A 10,549-nucleotide genomic window follows, 5' to 3' on the forward strand; every position below is an offset into this window, starting at 1 on the left:
GGATGATATGCATTCCTTCAGGTAATTCTAAGCATTTATATTTTAACATAGTTTCCTGGTTTTATCAGCTTGCCTGAATCACTCATGTTCCATCAGGCATCTCAAGTATCTCTGGAAGATAAAATAAAGCAGTTATCTGTGAGCGGTAATCTCTCCTGCATYAAGCATTGAGTGGTTTGTTATGGTCATCAATAACGTCGTCACTAAAAACTCAACCCTTACTAAACAAAAACAGATTAGTTATCTGTGCAAACACATTCTTTTTGGATAAGGATTTCACCCTTTGGGTCTGTCTGATGAGGTCTGGTGAATACAAACAAAAGGAGCACAATTCGATTATAAAATGTAAAAAGCTTTGTCTTCAGATTTTACATTTTGGGTCATTTTCACAATAGTTTATCTCCAAATCTTGAAACTCATTAAGCATTTAAAAAATAGGATTTGCTGCCACCTTGTGGCAACAAAGCTTCTGTTCATTAATCTGCTTGTATATTTTCTCTCAAAATGTTGTTCTTTTCACAGCACTTATTATGTTATATTTTATTGATTCATTGTAGTAATTAGGTCAAATAGACTCTAAAGCATGAAAACTCTCAGTTTCAGGCATTTTGAACTGCATGGACTAATTTAAACCTTCAGATTATCAAGGTCTAAAATGATGTACAGAACAGTTTATACAAACGGTGTGTTTCCAGAGCATTATGGACATTTAAACCCTTTCTGTTTTCCAGCTGCAGCACATTCAGTTTATGTCTCTGAACCTGCTCACCCCTCCACACAGAAGGAAACACCCACAGTTGCCACAGGAGGACCTGAGCTCTGGATCCAAGAGGACATGAGGTCTGTCAGGCCTTCAGCTGGCAGAGTGCTTTTCATGAAGGATCATTATTGGCCCAGCATGAAGTCAGGTGGATTATATAATGACTGTTCCTGTCATTCTTTTCAAAATAAAACAATTTATATGTTCTGACTTTAAAATTCTGGGAGGCTAGGAAAAGAAATTAAAAACAGCAAATGTAAACAAAGAAAAACATTTTCCCAAAGACTTCAAGAAAAATATAAAAGGAAAATCAGAACTAATACTTGGGAAACACGTTTGCTGAAGTAAAATGCACACCGAACTTTAGCTCAGATTTAGACAACTGGTTGAATTATAAATATTTTTTGTGTGTTTCCTGATATGAACTGGCTGTGGTGGCCATCTTGAATGAGATCAGTTCTATGTGTACATCGAATGAACATTTCAGAAAAGTTTCATAAAAATCCATCTTGTGGTTAATTAGATATTTTGCTAACAGAGGGGCAAAGTTGACTCCGAATCATTAATGGTAAAATTAAAATAAAATGCATGCATATTGTTCGTGCTTTAATATATATATATATATATATATATATAGGTTGTGGATGACTCTCAGCTAAACCACAAAACATTTAAAAATATCGACTGAATTGCAGCCACTTCTGTCTTTGTTTCACTTTGCTTAGCTGTAGCAACCATTTTGAATTTGGTTGACTCTAAGAAGTGATAGATGTCCGTACAATGACCAATTTCTGCATTAAATTGCACGACACATTTTGCTTACAGTGGGTGAAAACAGAAGCCATGCTTTTATTGTGGAGGGAAAGCCCGCATATTTCCGGTGCTGCCCCCCGTTATTTCCCTCCGACTTGCCGCAGCTCCTCACAGACCCACCAGGCGCACCGGCAGCCCCCGTCTCTGCTGACTCAGTGCCTTAAGAGCAGTCCCTTCACCCGGTGAGACAGCAGCCCGCAGCACCGCTCCGCAGTCATGGCTAAAACCGCAATCGGTGAGTTTTTATTTTATTTTTATTTATTCTTTGTAATCTGTATGTAAATGACTGATTATTATTTGAGCTGGTAGAGTGATGATGATGGTGATGATGATGATGAGGCTGTGGCGACACCCATGGCACAAAAGGATGCTGAGGGATGAAGGAGAAGAGGGAGCGGCCAAACTCCCCTGCAACTTAGAAAACTGCATTTATTCGCTTCCATGACCTCCACTTTGTGTTTTGGCTGCGAGATTATTAATTCATGCGGGGTTTTAATCTATATTTTTTATGCGTGATTACAAAAAAGCACGAGTCAGTTTAGTGACGCATATATCTAATTGCTTTAATCTGAAAATACTAAAAGCAATAAAAATGAGAATATTGTTGTTATAACCCTCCCCGTGCGGTTTATTATGGAGCATCATTTGATGGATGCTGCACCTGCCTCCCCGCCGCTGCCTGACTCACAGCCGCGCGCAAAGCATAATGCAGCGACCCCACCCAACATCTCCGGTCCCCTTCAAAGCAGCCCCTGCTGCTCCCCACAGGGTGGGGAAAAAAAATCTCTCTGCGTGACAAATCCTCTTCTGAAAACTGGGCCATCTCCTTTGGCTGAGACAGTTTTTTTGTGCGGTGACCGCTGCAGACATGAATTACGGGGTGGTGGGGGTGGGCGGCGGGGGAGAAAAAATATCAAAAAAGAAAAAAAAATTGGAGCATCCACCCTTCTCAAAGGAATAGCTTTGCTGTCGAGGGAAGAAATGATGAGTGGCGATGAAAATGAGGAACCATGATCCAGCCTTATTTTCCTCCCAGGAGGGAAATAGTTTCAGATTTTTTTCTCAGAAATAAAACAGACTGCGTGCTTTCGCAGGCGGGAGGCCTTGGCTGTTGAATTTCCAAATGAAGGCATGAATTATTTGTAGTTTTTATGACGAGATAAATGCCTAAAATGACATGTGGTGTTTTTTAAATTTATTTATTTTCCTTTCAAAGAGGATAATGAGTGGTGATCACTCTGGAGGATAGTGTGTTTGTTTTCTGGTTGACAGAACACCTGATGGATGGAGGGGCATGCAGAAGGACAGTGAGGGTCCACTAAACAATGATACCCTCCTCCTCCTCCTCCTCCTCCTCCCCTTCTTCTTCCTCTGAGGTTTGAGCTGTGGACAGGCAGACAGGGATGGGCACCGAGCAGACATCAGGCCACTCGTCTCTCACAGGGTGGCTGAGTTCAAATTTTAATTCACCGCTGTAGGAGGAGCTTATTTCAGCTTGTTTTTTTTAAAATCATAATCACTTATGGATGAATTAGGACCAGATTTATGAGAATCTGTGAATTTGTGAGCTATCCAGTTTTCTCGACTATCTCGACAATCTGATAAAAAATAATTTCCAAACTGATCTGCAACAGGTGAGATATTTACTGTTAATTCTGTCATTTTTCCTCACTTACAGGTGTGGTCATGTCCAGTCGTTTCATCAGGTCACATCCGGTTTTGATTGTGTTTTTGCGTCTTTAAACCTTCCTACCTTGTTGTTATCTGCATAAGCTCCCCTGGACTCACAATTCATCCTGATTYATTAGCCTGTCCCATCGATCTGTGCGGCACACTCCCATTACCGCTTCAGATGACTGTTGCTCCTAATGACCGCCTGGGAGGAGTTGACCTCAGTTGGTGTTCTGAGAGCTCAAGAGATGTTTGTCACCTGGAAATATTCAACCCAAGAGGTTTAACATTCTGGTTTCTCAAAAAAAGTGTTGTTCTGTTAATCCATGGTTTTATGTTGACACAAACGGACTGTTTTAAAGAAAAAAATTCCACAAAATGATTAAGTTTCAGATTTTATGCATTAAAATTATCCCCTGACACCAGCTCTCCATCTATCCATGTTCTTAGTGGTCTAGGAGCCACGGTGGTTCGTTTAATAGTCCATTTTGCTCTTGTGATTGCTTCATAATTTCCTGACTTTATTGTTGCCGGGGCGGCTCGACTGTAAAGTTGCTGATCGTGCATGTCTCAGACTCGTGATGCAGAGCAGCTACAGCACCCAGGGGGGTCCGTGGGCCTTCCATGAAACCAGGTTGCATTTTGCTGGATGCCTTTTAATGGATTTGTTCATGGCTCTGTGTGACTGTAAAAAAAAACCCTTTCTAGTTGTGCTGTTTGATGGGAGTAAGACGAGGAGAGGTGGGAGCACATGCAGGCGCGGCAGGTTGTGCTGATGCAGGAGGAGCACGGGAGGCGACGGATATCGAAAAGGAGAGCAGCAGCTGAGATGGAGGGCTGGGGATGCAGGGAGGGAGGCGGGGAGGATCTCTGGGGCGGGAGGTGCAGCAGATATTGATCATCTGAGCTGTTTGATGGATCGGAGGTGGAGCTTTCTGATGGCGAGATGCTGACCTGGCTGGTTGGAGCTGGAGGATTAAAGCAGCGTCAAACTTCTCTGACATTTCTTTTATTCTTATTTCAGCCTGACGTGAGAAAGCTGCTCTGTTGTCGAATAAACACCTGTTTACTGAGAAATAATCTATTTTTCATGAATAATGCTGTATTTTGTGAACCATTGAGAATGTAATATATTTTTGATTATGGGTAAATAAAGGAAACAGTTTGTGGCTTTGGATTAGATCGCTATTCCAATTCACTTTAAGCAGTAACACGAAGATAAGGTGGAAAATAAATCGGCTCTGACACAATAATAACACTCAGTTTATGCATCTTAAATGAAACCAGAACTGTAAATGTTGCTCAATATTGCAACAGCAACACATTCTTTTATGTAGCGTATTACAAGAAACTCTTTAAAGTAGTTTGATCAGAACATAATCCAGATTATCTGCTCCAGGTTCAGACATCATGAGGTTAACAGAAACGGCTGCTGGAGTTTTGACTTTTAGGCAGCAACAGCCCTTTAAATGTATCCAGCCTCCCATGTAATCAGTAAAATTTGCTAATTACAAACCAAAGTGCTTTCCACCTGAGGGGGCTGCTTCCATTAGGCCGTCCTGAGGGCAGCTGAAGGTGGCAGATATTCCTGAGGGAGCTGCGTCTAATCCCTCTGTTTGAACGGCGTAGGTGTTGTGCAGCCAGTCGTTTCCTCCTCCGGTCTCTTTTTACATGCATCAAAACGCGTTTTCTTCCTCAACCATCCATTTCTCATCTAGAAAACAAAAAAAATCTCATCCGTGCCGTGCTCCTCCTCAGGGAAAGGGTTAACAAGGCCATCAGAGAGTAGTGAGAGCTACATCTGAGAGTTGATCACATTACCGGGGCGTCTGCCTGTCTGCAGGGCAGAAAGCAAGACGCACACTGAGAGCGGAGAGAGTAATCAGGGTGAGAAAGAGGATTAAGCATAGAAGCTCGTTCACAGCAAATCTCATTTCTGCTTATTGTGACTGTATCCTGCTGCAAATCATGAATCAAAGTGCCACATTTGCAGCTCCGCAGGCCTTGTGCTCTGGGTGATGGATTATTCCACCTCTGTGGCAGTCAGCATGCAAATCTGCACCCCGGTGCAGTCTAACTCCCCCTGCAACAGAACTCAGGATGTTTCACAACCTGCAGTGTGTTGCAGATATTTTTTGCCTCTCCCCCCCTGCAGGGACTGCTGCTGAACTTCAGACTCACATTAGTGGTTGGTGCCAAAAACGTAAGACTAAAAAAAACTAAAAACAAGGTTAGACAAGGTTGTTTGCTCTTTTCCTTTTTTCCCTTCTTGTCTGCGGTTTTGGAGCGTTTTGTTACACCTTACTGAGCCGACTGCAGGTTGCCAAATCCTGACATTTAAAGCCGATGCTAGCTTTGAATGGGGCGCCAGGTGTTAAACAAAATGTCACTGAAACATTTTCATTGTTTAGCTCACTTTGTGATTGTAAAATCCTTCTAACATTCCGCCAAAATGTTATTATTTAGCTCACTATTTTTACTTTTTGCTAATTTTAATTAAATGTTCAGTTTAATAATTAAATGTAAAATGTTAAATGTAAAAGTTAAATCTTGAATGTTCTGGCTTAATGTTGAAGTTCGCATTTAAGTATTTTGGAATGGAACACAACTTCTTTCATTGGCGTGCAGCTTGTGTTATGATGCTGCTAATGCTTCCCTAAAGTCCTGAAACATTCCAGCACCTTCAGGACCATGGACAGTTCCTTTAACCCTTCACACTGTCTAAAGCAGTGATTCCCAACCAGGGGTATGCGAGCATTTTACAGGGGGTAGGTGGAAAAAATTTCCAGGTGTGTAAAAATAAATAAATAAATAATAAAAAAATAGGACTGAGACATGTAGGACCCTATTATTTCTGCAATGTGGAAATTGCAGATGGAATCACAGAATTAACACAAAATGGAATCCAGTATAAAATGTGGAATCTCACAGAATTTGCTCATTTTGGACAATATAATGTATTTTGGATGCTGTTGTTTTCTGCACTTTATTTAACTACTTATTCAATTTCAAGGCAACATTTTTATCTTCATGTTTAATTTGAGTTGAAAAAAATGCCTGAGAATTAAATGTTGTGGGGGGTTAAATAAATCATTTTCATTTAATAATCAGTGGTAGTACATTATAGTTTTGGAGAATCATCATTACGTTTCACTGAAGGCGTACTAGTGGTATGACAAAATGGCTCAGGGGTACACAAGTCTAAAAAGGTTGGGAACCACTGCAGACATCAAACTAGTTGCGACTGCGTGGYATCTGAGCTCCACATCAAACTGCTGGACCACAGGTTCCATCCATGTTGTTTCCAATGAACACTTTGAATTAAAGTTTTAAATGGCATCTTCAGTAGCATTAGCATTGTTAGCATTGTTAGCATTTTCTTTTGTCTCAGAATGATGATGTCAAAAAGCCAAGTCCATTCTGAAATTCCTAAATGTATCCTTTAACATTTAGCTGCACCATTCAAGATTTAATTTTTACATTTACATTTAGGATTTAATATTTACACATTGCATTTAAATGTAACATTTAAACTTAACATTTGGTAAACAGTGAACTAAATAATAATAAAATGTTAGTAGAAAATTTATAACACTGAGAAACTGAGTTGAATAATGAAAATGTGCTAACAAGTGTTTTTGACATTTTATTTTACACTTGGAGCCCCATAGCCGTGCTTCTGCGTTTTTAACCTTTGGTTCATGAATTTGCCACCGGACGGAAAGTTGTGTTTCTGTGTTACGCTGATAAGCTTATCTTCAATTCACTGACCACAGAGAAGTTTATGGAGCAGAGCTGCGCAGTAAATAAAACTAAAGACCCAGCATTCCTTAAAGGAATGCATATCGCCCGCAACCTTCACGTCAGAGTTTTAAAGTGAAATGACTTCATGCTGAGATGAGAGGGAGCTACAGCCGTTAGAGATAGCTGTTGGTTTATAAATATTCCATCAAAATAAAATGCATATTTGATGATGTGCAGGGAGGCCTGTAGGGAACAGGAACATCTTGGTTGTTTGGGAAATTAGGCCAAATAAGGCAGCATCCATCACGCTCATCTTTACACAACAAGACAAAAACAAAAGCTTGGAAAACCCAGAGCAGCTCCGCAGCTTTTCACGTCCTTTGATGATGAGGTTTTGTTTTTTTTGTTTTGCTCTTGGTGAATAATTATTCCTTCTGAGTTGTTCCTGTTTACATCAAAGCTCTGCAGCGGAGGTAAAAGTAGGTTAATCATGTTTCGTCTTTCCTCTCTGTGTCACTGGGTTAGTATTCTCAACATGCAGTAATGTTTCCTCTCTTCCCAGCTTACAAAGAGAAGATGAAGGAGATTTCTGTTCTCTCGCTCATCTGCTCCTGTCTGTACCCCGAGAGCCGCAAAAACATCCTGGGTGACTTTGAAGGTAGATTCAAGCCCAGATATTGTCAATGTGGCAAATAAATTTGCAACTAAGTTTTTTTTAATCTTTTTCTGCTGTGTGTGCAGACATGGACATCAAGCCACTTAACAAGCGTGCCTCGGGCCAGGCCTTCGAGGTCATTCTGAAGCCGCCCTCCCCCGTGTCTGAGGTGGCTCACTGCATCACCGGCGCCCCCAAGAGGGACATTTCTCTGGAGGACATCCAGAAGAAGCTGGAGGCAGCTGAGGACAGAAGGAGAGTAAGTTCCTGTCATTCTAACAGCAGCAGGAATGATTAAAAAAACATTAAGCTGAAAGGATTTGTTTTATTGCTGCAAAAATGTCCTGAWGCAACTAATTCAACTTTATTAGTGAGTTTTAACAGCTGCATTGAAAACAATCCAATCCAGCTGAACTCTAGCGTCCCACTGATTCAAGTGTGAATAATGTCAACAGCACCAGCAACCTACTGGAAAATCATTTAAACAATCATTTATCAATCAGTTTCCCAGTTTATTAAAATAACTCATTAAAACTGTGTGTCCTGAGAAAATGAAACATATTAAAGCAAAGTTTAAAATCAAACATAACAATTTATTTTGAGCTTTATCAGGTGCCGTTTAAATAATGTTTACTTCAGCAATTTTACAGATATAATGGTGTATATTGTGAAATGCAGGTCCACACTCAATGTAAACAAATCCTTTAGTTTAATCTGCCAGGAACCACATGGAAGTTGGAGTCTGTAAACAAAGTGATAAATTTAACATTTAACCTGTTTTTAGTCACTTCGGCTGCTTTTGTAGGCAAACAAAAGCGTGTAGTCACAAATTTAACCACCATTATGAAAATAGTTGGGCAGATTTTGTTTCTTATTTCATGACTTAATGAGTACCTTAGAGATATTTTTATAGCAAAAATGTGAGTGTGTGAGCCACTGAACCAGGTGCAGTTCAGAAAACCACAATCTCAGCCCTCATTTTTCTCCTAAATGATCCCTCTTGTCCTCCTCCTCCTTCAGTCCCAGGAGGCTCAGATTCTTCGGATCCTGGCCGAGAAGCGGGAGCACGAGCGCGAGGTGCTGCTGAAGGCCATGGAGGAGAACAGCAACTTCAGCCGCATGGCCGAGGAGAAGCTGCAGCTGAAAATGGAGCAGATCGAGGAGAACCGGCAGGCCTACCTGGCCGCCATGATGGAACGCCTGCAGGAGAAGGTGAGAGGCGGGAAAAGATCCAACACATGATGGACGAGTCTAGAATGAATTGCTAAATAGGCTGTAAACCAAGATGGACTGTTTTATTCCAAAGCAAAAGAGGAGCAAACAGGGCAGTAAAACAGCAGGAAAAACAACAAAAAACAGGCGAGGATTAAAGAAATATTAGACAGAAAGGTTGTTGACTGAGAGTGCAAATACTCCAACAAAAGACAAAGAATAATTAAAATGAGATCTGCTGTTAAAAAAACACGTTTGTTCTTCAACCCTGATTTCCCTGACTTTTATTCCAAATTTATTTAAAGAAATCAGTTGTCTTAACACAAACGAGGAAACAAATTCACAAAATAGTCAAACTATGGATTCAATTCAGTAACAAATAATGCATCCCAAATTGTTCAACAATAACATTTTAATATTTACATCTTTATGATTTTTATAAAAATGTCCTTTTGGGAATTCTGGCTACTCACCTTTGCTCAATATATTTATTTTTAATACTTCATTACATTTTATATCAGAAAATGACTTTTAAATACAGTAAAAAATCTGATAATTTATAACATTTAATCAATAATATTCTTATGTTAAGGAGGCATTAACTTTTACCAAAATAATTTAATGGTAAGACTTGTTTAACCCAAGTATCTTTTGAGGTACTTTATACATGACTGATTATACTGAAATAGGACATTTTTAATGAAAATTTGACAGTGTTCACATTATTTTTAACAATGATTGTAAATGCAATACAGAAGAAATCTAAACCACATAAAGCCAATTTGGGGAGAATTTAAATCCTGCCAGGATTAACTGCCACATTTAAATATATAAAGTTTTTTTTTCTGCATGTGAATTGTTTGTTATACTGTATTTACTTTCATTCAAAGGACATCTGTCAAACTCAGGGCCTGTGGGCCAAATCTGGCCGTCTTTATCATTTTATTCGGCCCCAAATATAATATTTTAACTGCGAACTAGTTTTTATTTAGTGCATTGTTCTCATGGCAGCTAGGCAGCTTTCAAGCTGAGAAAAAAAAGTCTTTTATTCTGTTGAGGATAACAGAGAACTGACTTTAACTATTTTTAACTGTATTAGTTTTTTATTTTTAGCAAGAGTTTTTTTACCTGTTATGCTAGTTTGTGATAAAATGTATCTTTAATTTTTTTATCTAAGTTTTTGATAAAAAAATAAGGCATAAGAAATTAATGCTAAAGATGCTAAATGTTTTCTAAATTTAATAGTTTTTCTTCATTCATAAGGTATATTCTATACACATAAAAGTTAGATAAAGCATCATTTGGAAAAGTCATTTGCATATCTACAAAAAATAGGAATGGAACACAACTTTTTTGTTTGGTGTGCAGCTTGTGTTATGATGCTGCTAATGCTGCTAACACTTCCCTAAAGTCCTGAAACATTCAAGCACTTTCAGAACCTTGGACAGTTCCTTTAGTCCTGCACACTGTATAAAGTCCTGAAACATTCCAGCACTTTCAGGACCTTGGACAGTTCCTTCAGTCCTTCACACTGTTTAAAGTCCTGAAACATTCCAGCACTTTCAGGACCTTGGACAGTTCCTTCTGTCCTGCACACTGTATAAAGTCCTGAAACATTCCAGCACTTTCAGAACCTTGGACAGTTCCTTCAGTCATGCACACTATAAAGTCTTGAAACATTCCAGCACTTTCAG

General features: G+C 39.5%; 1 protein-coding gene across 1 annotated transcript in view; it reads left to right on the forward strand.

Moving 5' to 3' along the window:
• The first annotated feature begins 1,397 nt into the window (after positions 1–1,397).
• stmn2b (stathmin 2b) overlaps positions 1,398–10,549 on the forward strand; it is an 11,339-nt gene continuing 2,187 nt past the window's right edge. The window contains exons 1-4 of the mRNA XM_014005854.1: positions 1,398–1,808; positions 7,551–7,646; positions 7,730–7,902; positions 8,664–8,855. Of these exons, the coding sequence (XP_013861308.1) occupies positions 1,790–1,808; positions 7,551–7,646; positions 7,730–7,902; positions 8,664–8,855 (480 nt within the window). The 5' untranslated portion in view covers positions 1,398–1,789. The remainder of the gene's footprint in view (positions 1,809–7,550; positions 7,647–7,729; positions 7,903–8,663; positions 8,856–10,549) is intronic.

The sequence above is a fragment of the Austrofundulus limnaeus genome, unplaced genomic scaffold, assembly GCF_001266775.1.
Source record: "Austrofundulus limnaeus strain Quisiro unplaced genomic scaffold, Austrofundulus_limnaeus-1.0 Scaffold32, whole genome shotgun sequence".
Taxonomy (NCBI): Eukaryota; Metazoa; Chordata; class Actinopteri; order Cyprinodontiformes; family Rivulidae; genus Austrofundulus; species Austrofundulus limnaeus.